Genomic DNA, 25,840 nt, shown 5'->3' with positions numbered 1-25,840 from the left:
ACTGCAGTGCCGCCGCCGCCTGCACTTTGCATCTGTGTGTGTGCAAAAGCTAATTAAAGCGGTTAGCCCAAAATGCCACATAATGAGGCACGGGGCGCACAAGTGCTGCCAAACACCGTTGAACATTGCCAGTCATTTGTCAACAGATGTGGACACACACAGAGAGAGTGCCACGTCCTTTCCTCCAGCCTCCTCTATCCATGTGTGTATGTGTGAGGTTGTTGAAAGCACCTAATTGGCTGTGAAGTGGCTTACAATTTGGCCTTGACACACGGCATTCGGTATTGTAATTGTGTCTGTGTGGGTTTAAAGGGAAATTAACTGAGAGCCTGAGGCTTAGTTTGCAAGGGAAAACAGAGAGGAAAAGTGTCCTTAAGCCGTAAGCCTGTGGAACAATTAGTATTCTCAGACACAGATCCCAATCTGTTTGTACTTCTTTCAATGGATTTAATAGTGTTTGACATCCTCCTAAAGATTGACAGAGCTGGATACCCTCTACCTTATCGTGTCCCTAGAAATATCCTTTAAAATAAAAGAGGATAAAGTAGAGCATATACTCGTAAATAGATTTTAGCTTTGCACCGAAAGGGGAGAGAGAGGAATCCTTAGCTGTGACTATGACTCAACTGATTCTGACATAAGTTTCGATATAATATGACACTAACTATCCAACGACACAGCCATACCTGTTTGCTATCCACTCCAACACATACAATATACAATATAAGTTTATATAGTGCTCTCCCTTATCCCTTGGCCAATTGCAGCTTAACTCAATTGAGACTACCCCTGCCTCATCCACACTCCTCATCCATACCCCGAATGGAGCATCCACCTTCACAGCCGAACTTTAAGCCAACTGACAAATGTGTCAAACGACATGTTCACATATGTTCCGCATCGATATTATCGACAGGAGCAACAGCAGCAGGCAGGAACCAGAAAAAAAGGAGAGCAAAACGGAAGCAAACTTTCCCAAAAACTTTGGCTCCCCTCCTCCCATCCCCTCTGGCTGCAGTGTCAACGTCACCTTTTCAATAAACTCCATCGAGGGACGAGGGGGAGGGGACAGACCAAAGTATTAATCCCGAAACCGTTTGCCAGCCAGCCCGCAGGACGTGGCGGAGGCCGAGGCCGAGGATGCGCAGGCAGACAAAACGATTGGGCAACAGCTGTCGCCCTCGACCTTTGTCCAGGGATGACTACTCTACTGGGCTGCACCCACTGCCACTCCCACTCCTGCTCCCACTCCTGTGGCTGGAGCTCCTGGAACTCCTGGCCGTGGGCAAAAACAAAAGCTGCAAAATGCCAATGGTCAGCAGAAATGCGCATAACTTTGGAAAGTTCACATGCTGGGCAGACAGGCAGGACAGAGCAGGAGACAAGGACATACCTACCGAAGGGGCGGAGAGGGGAGAGAGTACGGAGAGTACCTCCTGGTCATAGATAAACTTCGATGTGCAGTGCTAATGTTCGCACATTTGGGGCCAACAGGAAGGAAGGATGCTCAGGACAAAGCGACATTTAGTTACTCTTTTGAAGCCAAAAGGAGAACTAAGAAAAGACCCATACCCTTTCGATAAAGGGCTAAGATTCATGAATGGGAAATGCTCTTCTTGAACAGACTGGAGAATGTTTGAGGAAACTCTTCCCCCTGAAGACTGGACTTGATAACATGGACATTTCGCTCTTAATACGTCTGAGAACACTGAAAGAAACTCTTCTCCGCGAAGAGCATCCCAGAGTCAGGAAATGGTGACCTCAGAGGCAAGACTTCGGCTATGATTCCATCTCTCAGAATTGGAGTCAGGCCAGGGTCTGCTTATCGCACACCCGAAAGAACCACAAAACGGCAACGGAATTACCTGCTTACAACATTATTAAATGTCAGACAGTGGCTCCTTTTCCTCCGTCTTTGTCTGTGCCTCCTTTTCAATTTTCCCCCATCTGCCAGAGCACGAAGAGAAGAGAGTGAGGGGTAGGGCCAGGGGAGAGTGAAACTTCTTGGCAAACTTTTTAATGCTCGCCACTAAAACGACGCATTAAATTATTATCTGTGAGATTATGAAATGTTTTAACAGCAGGTAATAATCGTAGAGAATTTGTTAAGCAGACACCCCCAAAGAAGGCCCAGAAACCCCCAGGAACCAGGCAGTACAGATCCAAGGATGAGCCAAATGAAAGACAAACATTGAAGCTCCAAATTCCCCCGAACCATTCCGCTTCTCCCTGTGGAAAAACTTGAATGCTTCGCTGAGCAACTTGAAACGGCATAAATGAGCGGGGAAGCGGCTCGAATGTAACCGTAGCAATCTCCATTGGCCCTCTTTGGCGGGGAAACTCTCTGGGAAACTGAGGTAATTCAAAAGTTTCCTCGAAGGCGGCTCACATTAAGTGCCACTCCCCCTGCCGCACTCTGGAGATGGAAATGGAGGTATTTCTGGAATGGAAATGACAGCGAGAAGTATTTCACTCCAGACTTCAGCCAACAATTAACTCTGTGGCCATGGAAAGGGGACTCTGTGTGTGTGAGGGGGACTGTGTGTGTGGCACTTAGAATCCAGGACTTGGGGTTTGCCTTTACGCAGAAAAAAGTGCAAGGAACATTTCAGCGACATTTCCTTTGCGGCAATTGGAAAATTGCTTTTGCCTTTTGCCTACGTGTGCAATTGCAATTGTTTTTTTGTTTCGTTCCTTCTGCGAGAGAGAGAGAGGGTTTTTTTTGCCTGAACGAGCGCCTGCCATTTCTTATCACGTGTCATTGGGTTTTGGCTCAGCCTGGAGCTTGTTGCTGGAGCCTGGAACAACCAGAAGAGACTCCAAAGAGTAAGAAACGACTACCAAAGTACCCTAAACAGGCGGTGAAGGACCTCGAGTGGGTACAAAAATGTAATTTCTACGAGATTTAAATATAAATATTGATTTAATACCTGATTTTTGTGTATTATATCAAGCATTTCAATCACATCGCCATCATATCCTGCGGATACCCCTTAAACTTTGCCTATAATAAAACGCTGACATGTTGCACAGACCATGGACCAGAGTCGAGTAATTTGCACTGAACACAACACTGTGCGCGGGGCATGCAACGCCCACAGACAACACATGGATTCCCTGCTCCTGCTCCAGCCCCTTCTCCAGCCCCTGCCTCTGCCTCTGCCTTGTATCTTCCACTACCAATACCGCAAATGAACGTTTGTCCGGTGGCCAGGAGCAGCAGGGGGAGGAGGGTGCGTGTGCAACATTGACATGAAGTTAATGGATGTTTTATGACCGACTAACTTCCCCGAAATTCTCCCCAACGATAAATCGGTTTTCCATGAGCCCCACCAAATTGCGATTTGATTGTTTCTGTTGGACATGCAAACAATTTTCGTATCTTCCAGTCTCCCTGTCGATTTTCATTTCGGCGAAAATGAATGTGAAAAGTGAGCCAAAGTTTTTCCTCTTTTTGACCAGGAAGAACCTTGATTAAAGGTTCTTCAGGCAGAGCAGAAGATCAATGACCGGTCCTCCCCCTCAGGGGCAGCCACTCCCCCATGGAGAGCGGCAGAAAAAAACCGAAATATGAGATAAATCAAAGTCCGAAATTTATGAAAATTTATTCAAGCAATGCCTTTCGATTCGCTCTCGCAAGATTTGCATTGTCCGGCATTGTCCGGTCACCATCCTCTCCCCTCGTTCCTCCTGCCACATCTCTATCATCCCTGGGTCTGTGCCTCACCTTTTGTTGTAATACACACATCAAGTGGCAGCTGAATTTATGCAACATTTGGCTTTTGTTACTGTCCCCCCTTCAAGGGGAAAAAGCGAGGAAAATTCATATGTATGTTTTGTATCCTCGTATTTTTTGTCCAGCCTGACATTTTCCTTTCATAGGTAAATTTTCCGAGTGATTTATGAGCAGGCCACAAAGCCACAAAATGAAATGTTCGCCCAAGTTTAAGAGAGAGACTCTTTAAGAGGTCTTCTTTGCCTAAGTCCCTTGTCGGTGTAATCGCCTTTTCAACATCAATTTATTTGCTATTAATCCTTCACCTCTTTATCGACGTATCAGCCCTGGGTCCTGAGTCCTTGCTGGGTCCTTGGTCCTGCAATAAGTAGTCCCCAGTGGCCTCTGTACTGGGCTCGTATTTGTTCTGTCCAGGCAATTAGATGTTTGCGCAGCAGAGAGTCCTGCCTCCTGTTCGTTCGGAGGTGAAATGAGCTCACGGCTATTGCCAATCGATTCGAGTCCTGGCATGCTTCGATGGGGCAACGCCCACAATCCACAATCGAAACGTGTTCGCCATGGTTTGTTGCATGTTACCATCAGAAGAGGATGGGAATCGAATGAGGATAGGAAGAGGAGTGGGTCTATGGGAGTGTGGGAGTCGACTCTTTTGCCTTTAATCTCGCTGCTTGTTTGACAAGCTCTTAACACTAATTGAAGACAGACACACAATCGAAGAGCACCAGCACGCTCTAGGACGCTCTTTCAACTCTTTTGTCTGTAAGCCAGAATCATTCCTCTTGGCTCTGGCTCTGGCTTTGGCTTCAACTTCAAAAGGCGCTGCTCAAAGGCGCGTGATTTATGCTGCATTGCTGCTCAAACAGATCTCTCTCTGAAACGAGGAGAAAGAAGAAAGCTGCGTGCTTTTCTATAAATCAGCTCAATATGCCGCCACTCCATTATCCATTATGTGCCTCCTTCATTTCCAATAGTTCGTTCTTTTAACGAACAAATTGGGAACATCCTCCCGCCATGAGCCACGATGCTTCCTTTAAAGTTGACTCAAAACTTATGGCTCCTGCTACTGCTGAACTTTATGAACTCACGCGGGATTTACTTGTACCTTTGATTGAATTTCTTTCATTCAGAACTTTCCTCTGGCCACAGCCGCAGCAAGGAGCACCAGGAGCACCAGGAGCACCGGGAGCAGCAGCAGCACGTCTCAATCCGATAAAAAGCATTTCAAAAGTTCCAACTGAATGCCGAATACTCGCGACTCCTGCCTGCTGCCTGCTATTTGCTGTCTGCTGTGTGGAACAGATGCCAGACGCCGCAGCCTCTAAGGAGATGGGGCTGGAGCCCGCTCTCTTCCGAATCTCAATCTCAGCAACGGGAATTAGTCGTTTCCGTTCAAGTGGCCCCGGCTAACAATTCCAAAATTTATGCCACCCATAAGGCAGGGTCTGGGGCAGGGGCTGATTCTTGATTGTGCAACTGGGAGAAGGACTCCACCTTTGGCAGGACGAACGGACGGGCGGGCTTAAGTGGCCGCCACTGCCACTGCCACAGCCGCTGTTGGGCCGCCAGCAATTGGTCGGGGACTTATTTCAATTAAGGCGCATTACGATCTTTGCTCGACTTTCGGGAACACGGCAATGATTGGATGGAGGCTTGGTGGGAACTTGGTGGGGGCCCGGGAGCTTGGGGGAAAGTTTTTCTGGTTTTCTGGCCAGGAATTCCATTAAAAAGTTTGCGCTGAGGTGAGGTCTGCAGCCAGTTCTGGGATTCGGCGGGGCATCGGAATAGTTTGTGCCGCCGACAGCGAAAAGCGGCGAAAAGTAATTAAAATTCAAATAGCAGACAAACATTTACATTAGCGATTGTGTTGGTTGACTCTCTGTCTCCAGGGGGAGAGAGTACAAGTGGGGTTCTGGCCCTTTTGTCTTGCGGCTGGCGCCAGTCTGCGGCGGTCTGTCATCGCCTTCTAGGTAAAAATCCATAGAAATCCATAGCCCGTGTGTGTGGCTGCTGTGTCTGAGGAAGAGTGGATGACTGATGACTCTTGGCGGGTGCTGCTGTCGACACACCCACCACCCACTCTGGATCCACATCCACCCACTCCTTTAAGAACAGCCCGCACATGTGAGATTATTAATATTGTATTTAATATCCGAGTATCTGAGTATCTGAGCAGCAAGCGAACGAGCGAACTGTTTCAACATTTCAGCCTTTGTTTTCCGAGGCCAAATGAAGAGCAGAAGCGTGGGTGTGTGTGTGGGTCTGCCGCTTGTATCTGTGTCTGTTTGTAGCTCTGTTTGCGGTGGAGTATATGTATCTGCTTAGCTGCGTATCTGTGGACCTGCGTGTGTGTTCAGGTTTAATAACTGCGTGGGCGCATTGAAAGTGGAGCGAATGAATCTTCGCTGAAAGGATTTTCCCACATGTCGCGTCTTTATGAAGTGCCAATCTTTAAATGTGGAGTTCCTTAATGCAATCTGTGTTCAAAACCATATGGCAGCGTCATTCGTTCAGTAAATGTACAACTTTAAAGCGTTTACATACACCTATTAAGAAAGAGATGCGGATAGGATAGAAACACTTAAATCTAAAAATGTACGATACACCAATATACTCGCATTGATGGGTCACGGTGCACCGGACCACCGCGGTGGTCTGGTAAGTGCTTCGCGGCTTGATCTCGCTGATTTCTGCTGCTGCTGTCGAAAGGTACGTCTACCCGCTGCGAATCTCTTTTTGCAACTACTTTTGCTGCTCCTCTTCTCCTCTGCTGAGCTCTCTTTCTGACGTTCTAGCGTTGGTGCTGTCACTCTGCTCTTGATCAGCTGTTTCTCAAACACTTCAATAATTAATTTGTATAACTATTGTCATCTTCATTTACTTCTGGCCTTCCCTTATTTATGACGGACCATTCAAGCTTCTCTTCTGCAGCATCCATTCTGTGGTTTTTGGATTGGATTGGAATTGGATTTTCAGTTTCAGTGATCATTCAATCACATTTGGGTTATTCTCCTGCCCCTCCTGCTCCTTCTCCTCCAAAGCATAACCATTTCATTAGGGAATCGGAATCTCTGTCAACTGTAAATCACTGTGAAACGGTGATCACGCCCATGCTCATGAACTCCACTCCTCTCCCCGGATAGCCGCTGGTCAGGGCCGGCCGTATTTCATTTCGCGGAAATTCAATATCAAAAGCGGAGGACAGCCGCCCACTAAGCTCCAAAGTTCAACGCGAAATGAATGGAAGCGCGAGAGAGAGAGCTCCAGGGGCACAGCGTGCAACGGAGAGTCCTGGTCCTTCTGCTCCTCCACCCCATCTGCTGCCACGTATGCAGAGCACGCGCTGATAACGTAAAGTAGAGGACCCGTAGCCGTACCCGGACTGGACCCCGGCACAGCATGGACATAATTAATTTGAATCCTTTTTTCCTGCTGCTCCTGCTGCTGCTGCTCTCCTTCTTTGTGGTTCCCTTCCGTTCCTCTCTATCTCTCCCTCTCTCTGTTTTGCTTTGCATTTTTTCGCGCTACTTTTGCGTGCAACCAAAAATTAATCAAGTGCTAGTTACGCGAAGCGCACAGTTTTTTAATTAAAGCGCAGCAACAGCGGCAACAGCGGCAGCAGCATCAAAGCAAAGCAAAGCAAACTTTTCATAGGGAAATATACCGGCACATACCATCGACCATATACGAGAGATCCTCTGCTTTATGGACGGAGAGCGGAGCAGCTTTAAGGCAGAGCGAAAGACCGACACTTTGCTGAGGTGTTGAGGTCCGTGGCGCCTCAGGGCTGCGTCTCTGCGGCTGCGAGAGTCTCTGCAAAATGTTCGTAATAATACAAACCAATTTCATGCTGAATTAAGCAGGGGGGAGAGCAGGGTGTTCTCTATAGTCTCCACAGCTCTGTGGCAAACAATAGTTGAAGTATCCTGTCAACAGGCGGCAGAGCAATTACTGGCACAACAACCGGCTAGGCGAGGAGCGGGCTGCGGGGAGCCACGTGCATTTTGCGCTTTTTAACAAGGGGAATGCCACACACTTGGCCTTGGGCGAAACGGACCCCAGCCCCCTTAAACTGTACTAAGGGGTAGCAGGAGGGTAGCTGCAGATTGCTGGGGCACAGGCACACATTGGTTTCCTACGAGGTATGCCACGGTTCGAAGGGATTCCTTGGAGTTTGTCTAAGAAAACTTTTGCCGCCCTTGGATTATCACACGTATACTCCGTGGCACTCTCTCCTGCCAGCCAGCAGATGGGAGTCCTGCCATGAGTCCTGCTCCTTGCTCTAAGGCACCTCAGGCACACCTCCAGACACCGAGACACCCGTCCAGTCGAACCGCTGCCTCTGGGACGACGTGTCTCGCATAATTTGCGGCAAAGTGCACAACAATGGCAGCGCCCTCTGTCGTCCGCCTGTCACGGCCAAGCAAAGCATTAGCATTGCTCGATGGAGGAAGGGATGACGCGTGAAATATTAGAAATTAAAAAACACATGACAAGCCGTGCTGGAGCAGTGTTTGGTTCCTGCACTTTGATTTGTCTGCCAGCCGCAGACAATGCCTCTGCCGAGGCCCCAACTCCTGTTAATATCCTTCGCAGGAACAATCGCTGGAAATGCTGTGGCAAGAGGGTGGGGCGGAGTGGACTGGAGTGGTGGGGCAAGAGAGGGCAGGGTGGGGCCTGCAGGGCCATGCCAATAAATTAGGAAACACCTGTTTCTGGCCAAGGAGAGGCAACGCACTGGCGACAGATGTCCTTTCAGGGCAGGGGAATCGAAACTGTTTTTGTAATGAAAATATTACGAGAATTATTCCGCTGCTAGGTATATAATTTGTGGCACTCACCCCTTGCCCCCGTTTGGGGTTTGTGTCTGTAATTTATGTTACGCTTTTTTCTCTATTGCTGCTACTTGGCCGCATTTCGCGGTTTTTTATTGCTACGTGCGGGGACTAGAGAGTAGGAGAAGGAGAGAGAGAGAGGGAGAGGGAGAGAAGTAATACAGGAACAGGAGCAGACCACCGCCATAATGTCGTCATGACAGACGCGGCCATAAAAGATAATTATGATTCCGGTAATAGGTTTTATTTTTCGCATGTACCTCTTTTGTTCCCCATACAGCGAAACCATTGCCAAAAAGTTGTTGCTGGAGGGGGATGGGTATGGGGATGGCTCGGACTTTAGCTGGCACAAAGGTCGAGTCCCCTGCCCCTGCCCCTGCCCCTCCCAAATGTCTGGGACTTTCGCAGTGTCTACATTTACTTTTCGGTGACCAACGTGGCATAGAAATTATGCGCATTATACGCGGCACGGCGCGCTCCAGCGCCTCGCTAAAAAATTATATCCGCGGAATTATGCGAACCCCAAGCCAGGGGAGAGCCGGAGAAAGCGGGAGTGGGAGATAAAGTGAGAGAATTCCTTTGGGCTCCCAGATACCCTGGAGAGAAAGCCTAGATATTCAAATTAAATGCAATACATTTGGGGTCCGTGACAGATTTTGCAGGACATTCTTTGGCAAATTTAAATGATTGGCAGCTTTATAAATTGTACATTTATGCCGCTAAAGAACTAAAGTCTAAAGATAAGACCTTACCATACAAAGAAAAATTACAATTACAAAAATGCCAAATTTGAAGAACCATTACAAAGGATAGAAACATCAGCTTTGGCTAGATATATCTGAAGATACCTGAAGATGTATGACAGATCATACAATTTTCTTTTCAATCCATAATCCATAAACTTTTAAGGATGACAACGCTTCTAATGTCTAGTGAAAAGTCATCATAAGTATATTGCAAATTCTGGATAGACTGTAGTCTCAATTTTAGTAACGCAGTGGTCTGTTTTAAATCGGTATCAATATACCCCTTCGGAATGCCAATACCCTAACCATCCAGCGCTCTCTCCTTTCCTTTTTTTTCATTCTCTGAGACTTTTGATAAATTGCAGGCGAACACAGGGTGGGGGCGAACGGATTAAGATGCGTGTTACATATTTAATTAGCAGCCCATCAAGGGGTAGCACCACCAAGTGGGGGGTTTCAGTGACGTGTTTCCCCCGCGATGGTATTCCAATGAAGTTGTCACTCTTTTATGAAGATTAATGCCACCTTTTGGCACAGTTTTCACTAAGCAGTTTTCCGATTTCCATTCAGTTTAAATTCATTCCGTTCCATCTTTCAATCAATCGCGCGACCCGCGGAGTTCCGCAGAGGCGGAAAACGCAAAATGGGGGCGGAACAAAGAGTAATTGTCGTAACATGATAATTGCTTTAATGACGAATGCAAAACGAGACCCCGTGGGGGGCGACCTGTCAGGGCTCGCGTCCCTTCGATGTTGATTAATGTGCTCCATGGAGCTCCATGGCGATGGCCGGATTGACCCAGTTTTCAATTAGAACGGGACTCTGCTGACAGGTTGGAAAATTGGGTATCGTAGCCAGCGTATACTCCAGGAGGACGAAAATCAAACAAGGAGCAGCCGAAGGAGCAGCAGAAGGAGCTGTAGGAAATAGGGAAATGACAGTCCTGTTGATGTCTAATGGAAAACGTGTGCGGGCATAAAAATGGCCGCTAAGAAAATGCATAAAAATGTACATTTGTGTGCGTGTGTGATCCCAAGGAGCGTTGGAAAGATGGAAGGACATGCAAGGACAAGCGGAAGTCACATACGCAGACCACTCTCGCCCACACGAGTAGAGCACAAAGTAACTTTTCCCCGAACCAAAGTCTATAAAATATTTTTTATACACCAGAGATCCGAGGCAGATACTCGAAGGAGAGAAGGAGTTCTGGGCAGAGGCATACCTACACGTAAATGGAGCTGGAAAGGATATCGTGCTCTAGCCTGGGCCCCTGGCCTCTAGTCCGGGGGAAATTGTTTACACAAGTCATAAGCATTTTTTAGCGAGCCATCGCCTTGGACCTCCTCGTCCCAGTCCCAGTCTCCGTCTCCATCCCTGTCGATGTCGATGTCCCTGTCGATGTCTAGTGTTTGCCGTATAAAAGCGTTTGGCATTTGCATAAACCTTTCCCGCATCGAATCTGCTGTTTGCCCAGAACATTATGATAGGAAGGAGCTCGGCTTTATCTTCAGCTTCAGCTCCTCCCACTCCTCCTCTCCTCTCGCACACCTCCCCTCTCATTCCCTGTTCGCCGAAAGAAACTTTCGACAACTGCAATAATCATAACTGCAGCAACCGCTCGACATTGATTTCAAATTTGAAAAGAGATTGGCGAGCAGATACATTCCCATTCGCATTGCCCCATCTTGAGCGGCGGGCGCCATTAATGGGGCATTGTTTCACAAGTCGTTCCGAGGCGTCTCCGGCGTTTGACTGCTCGCCCGCTTTCCATTTGAGTTTCCACTTGATTTGGTCGGACCATAAAGCATCTCTCTCTCTCGGACTCGGTCCCGGTCGAAACTTTCCCAAGTGGCGGACGGAAAGCGGCCAAAAGTTTGGCGGTTTAAGTTTTATGTGGAGCGATTCCAGTGGGTCACCAATTGAAACCGATATGCCCTTCCCCGGCCAGCCCTTCCCTCGAAGGTGCCTCTGCCTCTGGCTCTCCCACCGCTAAATGCATTAGCTTTCCTTCCCAATAGAATTCTGTGTGTGTTTAGGTGTACTCCACTCCTCGTTCAACATTTGCCCGCCACAGATTAAGCGGGAGAGAGTTCATCGGGGGATGTTCTCCAAAGCGGGAGGGAATTCCCTTGAATTCCACTTGGATGAGGGCGACTGTGGGGCAGTGAGGGGAGTCTTGCAACGAAAGTAAATAGGTTTTTGTGTGCTGCTGGCAGTTTAGGTTTAGGTTAAACGATATTTTGTACCGTGACATGTTTGTGCCCGCCGAACGTTGTCGCTGATTTTGATCCATTCGCCGATGATTGATGACACTTAATTGATGAACATCCCATCCATCCAACAGCTACCATCTCCCCTCCTGCAGGACACACACTGCAAATATTTGCTAATGTCTGGCTTAAAGTGGACCACCGCCAAAAGGAGCTTAAAGTCTGCTACCAGCTGCTGACAGGAGCATAATCAGGAGCAGGAGCCACACCCGTAAACCGTAGACACGGACACGGACACGGTCTGGTTCTGGTTCTGGGTCTGACTCCTGGCTGTTGAACACTTTCCAGGTCACAGGTGCTTTTGTTGTCCGCATTAGATTCGGTTCTTCTGTCCATCCCCCCACTCGATCCCACACACACAAATCTCTGGGCCCCCAGCCCCTGCCCTGACATTTGCTTTGCATTTGGTTGTGCTTTTTGTTCGGCTGCTCTGCTCTGCTCTGTCCATTTGGTTGTAAAATTTATTTCATTTGTCCAAACCCAAACCCAAACCCAAACCCGAACTCCATCCGCATACGATCCCGCACCCCGCATAGGCATGACGCTGACAGTTTTATGGCAAAGTTAAGCCGATATCAACGGCAGGACATATCGTCCTATGACCCGCCTGCGTCTCCATAAAAGTGTAAAATTTAAAGCCTTTTCCGGTCATACTAGTATGTACGTACTCGTGCTCGAACTCGTACCTTTGGGCACACGCACAACAAGTGGAACGGCAACGGGCAACGGACTTCTGTTCGTACACAAAATGGTATTGTATTTAGGTTTATCCACAAAAATGGAATCCCCTTTTCAATGGATTCATTCATGGTTAAAGCAGATAAAAACGACTGAGACAGAGAGAGAGAGAGAGAAAAAGAGAGTGAGTGAGAGAGAGCGCGCTGTGTGACCAGCCCAACCCGATTATGGGGTCAGCAATTGTTCCCAGCATTAACTGGTTAAGCTCTCTCTCACGCTATGGCTATAGCTTGAGCTCTAGATATTATTCCTCACATCAGATACACTTCTTTTGTGTTGTGCCCTTTCATAATTCCAATTAATTACTACGAAGAGGCAGTCATTAACTCTGCATCTCTACCTTTTCAAGTTTGAACTTCCACAGCTACGTCCGTGACTCTACAGTTATTCCCGATACTCAACATTAATTTTATATACCATGGAGTACAACGTCAAGCGACATGCAGCATCTAAATATACGTCTATACATTGATTTGTGTGTTGGTGCAGAACTCCAAGAACCATTCGTACTTCTCTAGCATACCGTGGATCCAGCGGCCAAACACATACAGTGGGATGGGCAGGTACTCGTACTCGTCCTCGCCGCTCTTGCCGTTGTAGTACGTGGTGATCTTGACGTCGATCATTAAAATGGCATGCAGCATGTACAGGATGCCGCAGGTGAGCGAGGCAATGGACTGGCTGCGCATGTAGTGGAAGAAGGGGTGGATGGGTTCGTCCACATGGTACTCTGCCTCCCCCTCGGGGGACTCCTCGCCCGTAAACATGAGATGGAAGTCGTGCTCTGCATCCCACATGGTGGTTATCGAGATCAGGGTGAAGGCGCTGGCGGCGGCCGAGGACTTGATGATCTCCATGCAGACGGTAGGCGAGTGGCCCGTGCAGACGCTGATGCTCTGGAAGAGGGTCAAAACCATGAAGACGTAGAAGGAGCACATGTAGCAGTACTGCAACATCTGCTTCTCCACCGGGAATATCTTCAGATCGACGGCCATGAAGCCAGTGATGTGATAGGCCATGCAGAACATGTTGAACACATTCTCCAGGGTGTAGAACACAAAGAGAACGGGCCGCAGGGCGCCAGCTGACACACTGGAGACAGCAGTGTCCACTGGCATCGTGTTAATGTGTCTCCTAAAAATTTGATTTGATTCGTGAGTGTGCCTCGGTGTCTCTTGACCGGAACTATAAGATTTGATACATGTCCATATTCGATAGATCCATCAGGGCCTACTCCGTCATCGATCAAACGCTTCCGCTGCATTCCATTGCCAGAAGCATCTCTTCCGCTCCCACGAGCGGCACGTTCTATGGTGACTCTCAGCCCGCTGCCAGCTCTGTGGTCACGTCTGCTCTGCGCCGGTGCTCTTCGGTTTAATTAAATCGGTGCGTGTCGCTATCAATGCGCGCCTCTTATCAGTGGCCCACAGACACAGCACAACATCAGAGCAACAGAAATGGCAATGGAAATACCAATAGCAATAATAATCATGGTAAGCATTTATCTTTGGCGCCGAAAGCGACAGTTGGCTCTGGCAGTCAGACTGAGCAAGACGCCACAGAGCGAGCCATGAAGTGGAGGATTCTGCTTTTCACACTGATCGCACACTGGGGATGGGTACAGGTCCAATGTCAGGTCGAAGGGGAACAGAGCCACTCCACATCGGTGGCGGGAATGGTGAAGCTCCTTAAGGTGGAGGCACAGCTCATTGATGCCCTGAAGGACTATGCGGGGGAGCTGGAGAAGAAGCTGCAGGCGGTACGCAGGTGAGCCTACATTCTTGGACCCTCGATTGCTATCGGATAACTAATGGATATTCCCTTCTGGTATAGTGGTATAGTCAGCATGCGGCAGGAGAGCAAAAAGGCGCAGGACTCTATGGAAGAGTACCTTTCGAATCCGTTGAACTCCTTCAGTCTCATCCGCCGCATGCACCGCGACTGGACGTTGTGGCAAATGTTTTTGGAGGATCCGGTGGGCCCGGCGCAGTTAGATCGCATTCAGGAGCTGCGAGAGCAGATGCCCAGCAGCACAGATCTCGAGGAGGCCGTCACAGCCTTGGACCGCATTCAGAGCACCTACGGACTCGAGGTGGCGGACATCAGCCGTGGCATCCTCGACGGCAGACAGTACAAGTGAGCGACTGCCCGATGGATGATGAAGGATGATTCTCTGGAGGATTCTAATCTCTGCTCTGGTCTTTCGTTAGTGTCAGCCTGAATGCCTTGGACACCTATGCCATGGGGCAGACCCTCTTTGACCAAGCCAAATACGTGGCAGCTGCTGGATGGCTCTACCAGGCCCTGTCGTGGCTGGAGAGCAACAGGCTGCCGGTTCCCGTGGAGGTTTCCAAGGGGGAGGTGCAAGCAGTGTACGCCGAGACGCTCTTGAAATTGGGTAAGTCCTGGCATCTGGCTTCATTCCCTGACCTTCTAATCGATGGCGAATGGCCCACAGACAGGCACGCGGATGCGTTGAAAGTTGTCAACATTGCACTAGGGGGCGATAAGAGGCATGATATTAAATTGTTGCTGAAGAAATCTGAAATAGAAACGCTGATAAGGACGGGCCCCAACTCCATCGGCATAGCACCTACGGTACGTATATGATAAGGTTTCGTATCGTATCGATGGGAGCTAAATTTACCTACCATTGCTTTCCAATCCCCAGTTGAAAAGCACCGCACAGCCCTTGGGTGAGTATGAGCGAGGATGTCGCGGCCTGTTCCCCTCCGCGTCCAAGGATGGCAGGCTCCACTGTGTCTACAACTCGACCAACTCGGCCTTTCTCCGCCTGGCACCGCTCAAGATGGAGCTCGTGGGACTGGACCCCTACATGGTGCTCTACCACGACGTGATCTCTGCCCCAGAGATCAGCCAACTCCAGGACATGGCCACGCCCGGGCTGAAGCGAGCGACAGTCTACAAGGCGAGCGGCCGCAGGAGTGAGGTGGTCAAGACGAGAACGTCCAAGGTCGCCTGGTTCCCCGATACCTTCAACGAGCTCACCGAGCGCCTGAACAGACGCATCGCGGATATGACCAACTTCGATCTGTTGGGCTCCGAGATGCTCCAGGCCATGAACTATGGCCTTGGAGGACACTACGACAAGCACTACGACTTCTTCAATGCGAGCACAGTAAGTGGAGGATCCCTAATGATTACATTATTCAATCATTCCCTCCCCCTTTTAGGCCACCAATTTAACTCAAATGAACGGCGATCGCATTGCCACTGTCCTCTTCTATGTGAGTTATCTTAGAAATGGTGATCTTCCAATGAGAGTTTAACCGTTTCCTCTTCTCGATAGCTGACGGATGTGGAACAGGGCGGTGCCACAGTCTTCCCAAACATTCGGAAGGCTGTGTTTCCTCAGAGAGGATCGGCCATCATCTGGTATAACCTGAAGGACGACGGCGACCCCAATCCGCTGACACTCCACGCCGCCTGTCCCGTTCTTGTGGGCTCCAAATGGGGTAAGGTTCTACCCCAAAGAGGAAACTTTTCTTTCTGATTTCACTCTGCATCTTTTCCTCAGTGTGCAACAAGTGGATTCGGGAACGTGCACAGCTCTTCAAGCGGCCCTGTCTCAAGAGGGGAAGTGATTAAATGCTCATGGACATCGAAAATAGTATTACAATGAAATTACCTCATGCCGAAATGAATCTAAAAATAAATAAAGCCACCATAGAAATCGGACATGCTGTCAGTTAAATCCATGACCAGCTGATGCAGTCGATAAGGGCAATCACAGTCAAAACTGCGTCGATAACCTATACTACGAGTATATTTTTCAACACTCTACTCTACTCACCCATCCATTCATCAAAGTCTGGGCAAGTTGAAATACATACCTGTCACATCAAAGGGGTGAATCAGCAAAGAAAGTATCAAAACAGTAGCAGCTACGTGATGCAGAACTTATCACGGTATTTGTATAGCCGGTACTTGAAGAACTTGGGGTTATGTATATGTATTTGTTTTGTGGTGGATGTGTGTGTGTAAACCCAGGAGGAAGGCCGATAGGCCGGGTCAAGGTATCGAAGTGCACCAAACTTAAATACGACTTTTCTTTACAATATTCTTTACCAGGATCAATAGCCGAGTCGATATAGCGATGTCTGTCTGTTTCTACGTGGTGGTTGATTTCTGCCTGTCCAAGTAGGCCTGCGTAATCAAAGCATACGGAAATTATTTATTTGTCCAGCTTCCAGACGAAAATCTATCCTACATTCAAGATGCAGATTCAGTGCTGTCTACTGTCTTTATTGCTCCTGCCGCTTGTTGCAGCAGGATCTCTTACCGGAGCGGAGTACTCCCTCTCAGTGGTGTCGATGAAGCCACTCGTGGAGCTGGAGACAAAGCTGATCCAAAACCTTGACGACTATGTAAAGGCCCTGGAGCACAAGCTGCAGATACTCCGCAGGTGAGGGATACTTTGGTGCACAAGCGATTCAGGTGCAGATTCTGTAAGAGATTCCTTCTGCAGGCACATTTCAGAGATTCGATTGGAGAACGAGAAGGCGCAACGCAATGTAGTCCTCTATCTGTCGCATCCACTCAACGCCTTCGCCCTCATCCGACGGCTGCACCTCGACTGGGTGCAGTGGCGGAAATACATGGAGCAGCCCGTGGGAGGGGCGCAGATGCGAAGCTTTGACGCCTGGCGGGACCATCTCCCCACGCAGTTGGATCTGCAGGATGCGTGCAATGGGATAGCCCGCATTCAGGACATCTACGGCCTCCAGGAGAAGCATATCATGAGGGGACAGCTGGCCGGCATTAAATACAAGTGAGTACAAATACAAGGGAAAAGTGATATATGTATGCCTGATTCCTGCAGCATCAGCATGTCCACTGGCGATATTTTCGCTGTGGGCCAACACTTGTCGAGAACCACAAACGCCAAAGAGGCCGTTCCTTGGCTGAAAGAAGTGAAAAGGCGCCTGCGAAACCAAACGCCCGGACCCCTGGCTGTGGATAAAGCAGAGGTCCTGTTGCTGTTGGCAGAGACGTACATCAAATCGAGTATGGAGGATCCTTGAAGAGGAACTGCTTCAACTAATGAACCCAATCACCTGATTTTCCAGAGCACTATGCAGAGGCTCTGCCCATCCTTGATAGAGCCTTGAAGCACAACATCGCCGACGCTGTGCTTCTGCGTCGCAGGGAGGAGGTCCAGCAGCTGATTGCGAAGGAGCCCAGCACCGTCTTGGATAACGTATGTCCCGGGATCATCAATCATAACATTTTATGACCCATTCACCCGCAGGCCGAGCCCAAGGACAATTCCAAAGTGGCTATATTGAAGTGGGGATGCAGAGGCTTCTCCAGAGAGCAGTCCCCTAAGGCGCTCCACTGCTGCTACAACTTTACGACTACGCCCTTTCTCCGCCTGGCCCCCCTCAAAATGGAGCTACTGGGGGAGCATCCCTATGTCGTGGTCTACCACGACGTCCTCTCCGACTCGGAGATAGCCGAGATCCTCGAAATGGCAGAGCGAAGGATGGCCAGGACATCGACCGTGGCGCAACCGAATCGGACTTCGTCGCCGACCCGCACAGCCATGGGCGCATGGCTGAAGCGCTCCAGCAACGCCCTGACTCGTCGCATCGCTCGGCGAGTGAGGGACATGAGTGGCCTCCAGTTGGAGGGATCGGAGCGGATGCAGGTCATCAACTACGGCATCGGGGGGCACTACGTGCCCCACAAGGACTGGTTCACCCAACATCCGGAAGTGATGGGCAATCGCCTGGCCACAGTCCTGTTCTATGTGAGTCGAGCACCTGCCACCGATCTCCCTTGCTAATCCTCCACCTTCCAGCTCACGGACGTGGAGCAGGGTGGCGCCACCATGTTCAATAAGGCCGAGCACAAGGTGCTGCCCCGTCGTGGCACCGCACTCTTCTGGTACAACCTTCACACGGACGGGGAGGGCGATTGGTCCACCACGCATGCCGCCTGCCCCATCATCGTGGGCTCCAAATGGGGTCCGTACTATCCCTGGATGTGGTTGCCATCTGCTATATCCCTAACTTTTATTGCAGTGTTGACCCAATGGATACGCGAACGTAACCAGATCTTCATCAGGCCATGCCTGGGCCGCACCTCCGACTAGGATTAGCCCTCATTCAACTCGCATTTGGCACACAGACATGGGTAAACGGATACTAACAGGGACACGGAGCGGGAGATCATAGACAAACAAATTTCCGGCATAATCACTTTACACACTTAACAAAATCCGACAGCAGCCTCCAACCAGATCCAGCTCCACCCAGCAGCTCCATCTCCTGCTTAAATGCCTTTTAAAATGCCAACACGGAAAAAATAAAGTGCTGAGTGGTTGATAGTCGTCGTCCATGGGATGTGGCTATGGTTATGGCAATTGCTATGGTTCTAGGGCGAAGGTAAACCCAAAGGCAACCGCAGCCACATTTTAGCATACTCCTAGGAGGAGGCCGCTGCCACTGCCACCGCCACCGCCACCGCCACTCCTGGTACTCCTCCTGGCGATGGCGTCTAGTGTCTGACACCGCGTACGTGACGTGCAACTTAATGTTTCAATTAGAGGTGAAGTGGCGCCCACCAGTGGGGCATGTGGCATGGTGGCATGAGGCTATCGTTACCGTTTGGCACCGTATCTCCATCTCTCGGCACGGGGGCCATGTGCTTTGCGAGTATCTCTATCAGTCTCTGCACTTATCTGCTTTTAAAAACTTTTAATAATGAACTCTCGCCCACCGCCAAGCGACGTGTCAGTGGCAGCCATCAGACCTTTGGCCCCATCCCCATCCCCTTCCCCTGACCCCAGCACCCACGCTGACTCCGCAGTTTTGTTTAGTCTCCAGTCTCCCGAAAGCACCTTTTTGCGTATTTGCATGCAGTTTGGAGTGCTATTTAATTAAATGTATTTAACAAGAGTTTCCATTAAAGGTCGCCAGACTTCAGTTGCTATAGAAGATATCCCCAATTATTCCTCCATCTGGGAATCATTCTAAAGATCTCTCAGTTGAAGCTACAGTATCAAAGTGGGCAGAGAGAAAGGTTACCCTGGCATTTGCCCAAACACCTTTTAATAAAGCGAACGCACTGTCTCTCAATAAATAAAAAATTGCCGACATATGCGAAAAAGTCTTGCTGCTGAATGCTGAATGAATCAAGTGGCTGCCGAATGAGCCACCATCCAACCAGAGGGACTTCCAGGAGCACTTCTTCATAGCAAAGGGCAAGCCCTTGAGGGAAGCGTCCTGCTGGCAGTCGGCTATGCCTAGACTGGATGTTCGCACACCGGAATTGTACCTAAAAAACGAATTTCGTTTTGATTGTGTGCACTTTATGTGGTGTCCTGTGGACAGTATCCTTCCCCCTGGAGCCACAGAGCCACATAGATGATTACATATGCGCAGACCAATAATTTTGCCCAACGTGAGAGAGAGAGAGAGGGAGGAAGGAACGTATCCCATCCAACAAGGTTAAGAAATCCTGCAGCAAGCGGAGGCTGAGGCGGAGTCGGAGGCAGCATTGATTGTATAAATCTAGTAAAATGTTTTATATGCGCATCGAAGACGAATGGGGGCGAAAAAGGGGCAGAAGGAAGAGCGGAAAAGGGTTACATTTTGTGGTCAATGAAGGAAATATGATTTGGATTTTCGTTACTTTGATTACACACATTACATGCGAAAAATGAAAAAGTAGCAGACCCACCCGCAGACGCCCAGACCCCAGACAGCGGAGAGACACACACAGGCCAAAGGGGTCAACCGATGCAGCAATATATACATGTCGTCCATATCCATATATATACGAGTGTATGCGTATACATATGTATTTGGATATCCCAACACGCCACAACGTGTGTTAAATTTCAAGTTGCGGTCTGCGGCCCGTCGTAAAGCATTTGATGGGAGGAAATTGAGTTTTTCTTTTTGAGAAGCAGCTGCTCGAAGGAAAGAAAAGGTAATAGACATGCCTGGGCCCCTGCCCCTTCCTCAGGGTCATTTGGGTTGCGAAAATCGATAAATCGATTCGAACACATTTAAATTTAAATCCCAAAAGATATCTCAGCGATATGCCAACGATCGATCGACACCTTTCAACACCTTCAACAGGCCGCAAGGTGAGCTGTCGCTATTTATACCTGAACAAATCACTGAGGTGGGGGCAATGCGCCCGATCAATCGATCGGCCGACTGACGAATCGAACGGAGGTGCTGACAGGTGCCAAGGCTGCAGCCGCCCAGAGACGAGAGCATTGTCCCCCCTCTCGATCGATCGATGGATTCGATGCACTGCACAGCGAAAAAAAACTTTCTAAAATCAAAAATATCTGAAAATTAAGTAAAAATCACTTGAAACATTCAATATTTGGGGAGTCTACATTAGGAACAGCACATTAAGATTCACACTAGACCAGACACTCCTTTTTCTTCGAATCGAAATCTTTCCAGTGTTAAGAGCACAAATTCTGGATCTTATGTGCAGGTCCACGGTTATCATATCATCTTGTCCCATAGTGGGTATCACCAAAGACCAAAGAATGCCATCTAAATTTTGTTTTTGGATTCTGTGGACCGACTCAGCTGCTTGGGCATTGGTGAGCAGACGACGTCGGGTAGGCCGCGGTCAGAGACAAAGCATCCTCTGCCGACGGGGCATCACGAAAAGCTAATGGAAATCTATCTAAAAACTGCAGTCTGACCCCTCATTGTCTGATATTAGACACATCTTAGCAGTACTTGAATTAGTTTATTTACTTGCCTCCCCGTGGAGGGAGTATTTGCCATCAGTGTGGGCCACGTCAGACAATTGACCGGAGAGTCCGAGTCCAAAACTCAGGCCCGAATACCGTTTCAAAATTGATTAAACGTACAGTCAGTGGAGTGGACGGTCGACGGCTTACAATCAATTATGGGATGACAAATTTGACATGTGTGTGTCCCGAAGAGAGAGAGAGTGGAATGTGGAATGTGGAATGGAGACTGATTGCATAATCTGGGGGCAGTGGACAGTGCCTCACAGTTGCATACAAATCGCAATCAGAATAGAGCCAGTCAGTGGAAATCAATGCCAAAGTTGATTTACGTGTGCGGACGGACGGACTGACGGAGGGACGCATTGACGGAGGGACGGCCAATTGTCCTCCAGTGGAGCGCAACAGTCAGTCGTCGCATGGCATGGCCATATCGCAATGATTCGAACAGGGACAGACCGAATGCAGCTAAACGAATTATGTCTAATGGCATTTCAGGTTGAAATGCGATTAAAATGCAATTTGAAATGCAAAACATTTCCCTCTCCCTCCCCTCTGCGAATGTGCGAGTGGGGAGGAAGGACGACTCCTCTTGTTCGACACTTTAAGAGTCTGTGGCGTTTGGCGTCTCGACATTGTCTGGCCAAAGCCAGAGGCTGGCCGTTGGCCAAGAACTACTCATTCTTCAGGTCTATTCTGTTTTTGTTCTGTTCTGTTCTGCTCTGTTCTGGCATCCAACATTTGTTATGTGTTGTGGTCATGTTTTGTGCTCTTCGTCCTACGGCTACGTCTGGCACCTGGCTGACCGACCGACCGACCGACCGAACCATTAAGGGGCTGCGATAGATTGACTTCAAATGTTTTAGAAAATCTTAAATCGCGCAGCGCAGATTTATGTGCAGTCCGTGCGACAATTAAAACTCCATTGCGCTGACAATGAAGTGAAGCCAGTGAAGCGGGGTGGCAGGGGGAAGGCCAGGAAAAACCAGGGAAAACTATTTTCACTGTGCCAAGAAATTCTGTTGCCAGTTCTTCCTGGGTTTTGTTTGTACCTTTTGTGTCACCTCAGACTGCGGCTTCCCTCCTCGACGACAACGAAGCATAATTTATGCGTTGGCCAGACGCCTTGGATATGGAGATGCAGTTGGAGATGGAGAAAGAAGATGGGGATGGGGATGGGGATGGGGATGGGGATGGAGATGGGTATGCAGAGACCTGGCCAGCGGACACATTGCTAGACAAGCGAACATGACAGCGGCTATGTCGCTCGTCGTCTGCTTTGTTCGCTCCTCCCCAAGCTTGTGGGGAAATTCACGTGGAAAAAGTGCAGCCAGCAGCAACAAACGTGGAAATTATTTTAATTAAAGCAGCGGCAAAAACATCCAGAACTAGGAAGGAGAACCAGAAGAAGGCAAGGCGAACACTAAATGCCCTGGCACTGAGACGGGGAGATCATCTACAAAGACACGGAGAGTCCCGAGAACAAAGTACAAAATATTGCATCACAAGAGACAGTGGTAAATGAATACTGATTTATTCTCTACTCCAAGGAACACGGAACTCCTTGAAGCTATTGCTTTTCCCTATCGAATTGTAAGAAAAATACGATTATCTTTATATATATTTAATACGTACATGATATACAAAATATTGATCCTAGAAATTATACAAAACAAAAGACATTATCCCGAAAATATGAACAATTCAAGTAAATAATTTGTATAAATAATGGCTGACAATTAGAGGCTTATCGTATTCGATATTTGATCATGCTATTGAGTGCCATCTCTAGAGCTCTAGGGCGATACTCAGAGCGATGCCAATTAGTGGCATCCCACCTTCAAGGCAGCAGTCGTTGATAGAGTATCTATATGTACCCGCTATCCCCTATCCCCTATCCCCTATCCCCTTAGGTAGACAAGACAGAAGCAGACAATGGGCCCGAGGTGTGTGCCAGCGGAATGGTACGTATACTTTTGGGTGATAGAGTAGGGTAGGGGGGCGGGGGGTGGTATCCGCATGTACGCTCGATTTACGCTCTGCATTTGTCATGATCTGTTTGTTTTGATGTATGGCCAAGTGATTAATTTAGCCAGATCGCGGAGTTTGTCGCCGAGTCGTTTGCCGCAGGCGCAGTGCAGGGCCGCGCAGAGGCCACTTGATTTATTTCGCTCGATTTGCACTTTGTTAGCGGAGTGCTCTCGTTCTGCCCTCTCCACGCTCTCCACCCGTGGATATGCGGATCAGATCTACTTGCGAAATAAATGCAAACTTAATGGAACACTCTACTACTCCTCCCCGAAACCACGGCACACGATTTTCCTTCTGCTCCTCCTCCTCTCATGGGCGGTGTGTGTGTGAGTGCTCGACATATTGATTACAGTTTTTATGGAGCCATCACCTGCCTCCCCTGGTCCTGTCGCCCCTCATTTGCATATCTATAGACTCGACAGACAGGCAGATACTCCCCTCGCCAATAGGTAAACCGATTCCGAACGGAATCAAATCAAGGCAAATGCTCGCCCGGCAGCTGTGTCCCGCGCACGGAGCGAGAGCGAGAGACACCTTCTTCCAGGGCGAAAGTATCTTCGTGTGCGAATGTATCTGCACTGTGGTGTAACATCTGCACACACCTCCGCACACAATTTGATTTTATGTTTGCACACGAAGCAACAATTTCATTGTTTGCAAAATAATTGCAAACCTTACCAGCAGCTGCGTCCCGTTCCGTTTCCCCGGCAAAACCTCTGAATCCACTCCGAATCCAGCAGTTCGCAGGGGAGTGGGGTATGTGGCACATGCCACACTTCTAGAGTGGAAGTAAAAAGAGAAAAGTCCCAGAGAGCAGCCCCAAACAATTAGCACGGAAACAATGGATCTGCAGTCCGATATTTTTGGTTTCGTCTGATGGCTCCCTAAAAATGGATTATTGGGGGCATTGCGGCATAAATTCAGATGCACTCGTTCCCGCACTCGATGTGTGGCTTTCAACAGGCGGAAGTTCAGTCCATTTAATGCACGAATTTCGCGCCACTCCCGCCTGCCCCCAAATGCGTCTGTGTCTTTTTTTCAGCCACCGGATGGCCGGATGGCGGGGAGTGTCACAAAAAGGTGAACCGCAGAATGGTTTTTCGCCCGGCAACAAAAAAATATTCGGCACTGGAAACGTTTCCGCTCTTTGGGGCTTCCATCTGCAAACAGAAACAGAGCCTCCGAAAAGTGGGTCTAGTTTCGGGGCCCCCAATCGATACGAATCTCGAGAGGAATGGCCTGTGATTCTCCTCCAATAAAGGAGCAATAATCTTCATAGAACTCAAGTGACTTTTATGGGTGCCAGACCACCTTAACAATTAAGCTTAATTTGAATAATCAAAAGCCAACAAGCGGCGGCAGTGGCAGCAATAGAGGCAGAGGCATAGAGGCATAGAGGCGTGCAATAAAAACTTTTGCCAGCCATCGAACCTGACGATAAATTTCCGAGTGAAACAAAAACAAGCGCAACTAATGAAAGGAAATCCCTCCATCCACCAGGAGGCAGAGGTATACGAAGGGGTAGCTGAGAGGGGTGGCATGGGATGAAGGTTGTTTTGTAAGAAACTTAATTGAAATAATTTTGGCAGGCGTTTCCCCCGGAGAAGGCGGAGGGGGAACCACTCGCCAAAAGTTTTACGACAAACTGAGCAATCAAAGGGTCCAACCCAAGGGAGTATGAGTGGATGGATGGGTGCATGGATGGGTGGATTACCTTTAATATTCGATAAACATCAATGAAGTGAAGGATTTGAAAACTTGTGGAACACATGTAAGTCCCATACCAGGGCGAACTTTTGCAGACAACCAACTCCTTCTTAGCCCTTGGCTATTTGTGCGCCAAACTTTGCCCCGCTCTCAGCCTCCCCCATCCTCTCCTTGGAGCAGAGCATCCCGCTTTGTTCTGCTGCTACCTCCAGAAGGAACAGAGCAGAACAGAACGGACCGGTACGCGTTGAAGCGCAGCTCGCATCGCGGCTAACGAAGCGCCGGAGGCCGCCAGATACGCGGCGTATCTTCTGCAGCTCATTAGAATTCATTATAAATTTCGCAGGAGCAGCCACAGGAAACAGAAACAGGGATACAAGCCATAAGGGGAGGAGGAGAGTTCCAGGGGGGACGTGCAATCCTCAGACAGATAAATAATCAACACCTGTTTGCCGTTGGTTCTCTGTTTTTGCACTGTTTCCCGCATCACAGAGTGCGGGTGACTACTGGCTAAAAATCGCAGATGGGATAGGGTCAATTGAAGTGCAACCCAAAGACACAATAAACAGATCTGAACACCTAAAGAAAATATATGGAAAAAAGGTATGTTTTACATGAATTTCCTATTTTTCTACAGTAGAAACTTCAAACTTTATTCCAGTGTACTTTTAGTACTGCTCCTGTGGTCATTGTCCATAGCATAATGTTTCTATTAGCGGACTTCATGGCTCTGCTGATTTATGCGTCTCGTTTTGGCGGAGTCGCGTTCCACGCTAACAAATTGTGGCACGAACATAACAATTATGAGAGTATTTTCCCTGAAGAGGAAGCTTTAAGTCCGTAGCAGAAATTAGTCAAGAAAATGAAAAGGAGCCACAGCAACAGGAGTAGAGACGGAGACTGGAGACAGGACTCGCATGGCTTATTTAACTTAAACGCAACTCAAAGAAGGAGACAGGAAGAGATGGAGAGGCAGAGGGGAAGAACTGCCGAAAAGTCTGTGGCAAAGTAAACGATTAAAATATGCA

At 48.8% G+C, this 25,840-nt stretch overlaps 3 protein-coding genes across 4 annotated transcripts; 2 read left to right on the top strand and 1 right to left on the bottom strand.

Annotated features, from left to right (window-relative positions):
* Nucleotides 1-12,709: 12,709 nt before the first annotated feature.
* On the bottom strand, nucleotides 12,710-13,552 carry LOC6896694 (uncharacterized). Its single transcript, XM_002136872.3, has one exon. It carries the CDS (start codon nucleotides 13,438-13,440, stop codon nucleotides 12,784-12,786), a length of 657 nt encoding a protein of 218 aa, XP_002136908.1. The 5' UTR covers nucleotides 13,441-13,552; the 3' UTR covers nucleotides 12,710-12,783.
* A 157-nt stretch (nucleotides 13,553-13,709) lies between these two features.
* PH4alphaPV (prolyl-4-hydroxylase-alpha PV) lies at nucleotides 13,710-16,021 on the top strand. Its single transcript, XM_001357567.4, has 8 exons — nucleotides 13,710-14,089; nucleotides 14,156-14,458; nucleotides 14,533-14,720; nucleotides 14,781-14,920; nucleotides 14,994-15,461; nucleotides 15,517-15,570; nucleotides 15,633-15,798; nucleotides 15,861-16,021. Exons 1-8 carry the CDS (start codon nucleotides 13,725-13,727, stop codon nucleotides 15,929-15,931), a joined length of 1,755 nt encoding a protein of 584 aa, XP_001357604.4. The 5' UTR covers nucleotides 13,710-13,724; the 3' UTR covers nucleotides 15,932-16,021.
* Nucleotides 16,022-16,429: 408 nt separating this feature from the next.
* LOC4800236 (prolyl 4-hydroxylase subunit alpha-1-like) lies at nucleotides 16,430-18,674 on the top strand. Of its 2 annotated transcripts, none has more exons than XM_015183122.2 (7): nucleotides 16,430-16,748; nucleotides 16,812-17,114; nucleotides 17,172-17,350; nucleotides 17,413-17,543; nucleotides 17,595-18,095; nucleotides 18,147-18,312; nucleotides 18,370-18,674. In XM_015183122.2, exons 1-7 carry the CDS (start codon nucleotides 16,561-16,563, stop codon nucleotides 18,438-18,440), a joined length of 1,539 nt encoding a protein of 512 aa, XP_015038608.2. In that variant the 5' UTR covers nucleotides 16,430-16,560; the 3' UTR covers nucleotides 18,441-18,674. The 2 variants fall into 2 exon arrangements, with proteins under 2 accessions (XP_015038608.2, XP_001357605.4); XM_001357568.4 differs by having other exon boundaries at nucleotides 16,434-16,748; nucleotides 17,166-17,350.
* The last annotated feature ends 7,166 nt before the right edge of the window (nucleotides 18,675-25,840 follow it).

The sequence above is a fragment of the Drosophila pseudoobscura genome, chromosome 2 (genome assembly GCF_009870125.1).
Source record: "Drosophila pseudoobscura strain MV-25-SWS-2005 chromosome 2, UCI_Dpse_MV25, whole genome shotgun sequence".
Lineage (NCBI taxonomy): Eukaryota > Metazoa > Arthropoda > Insecta > Diptera > Drosophilidae > Drosophila > Drosophila pseudoobscura.
Note: the sequence above shows the minus strand (reverse complement) of the source record. Positions and strands in the feature narration are given on the sequence as shown.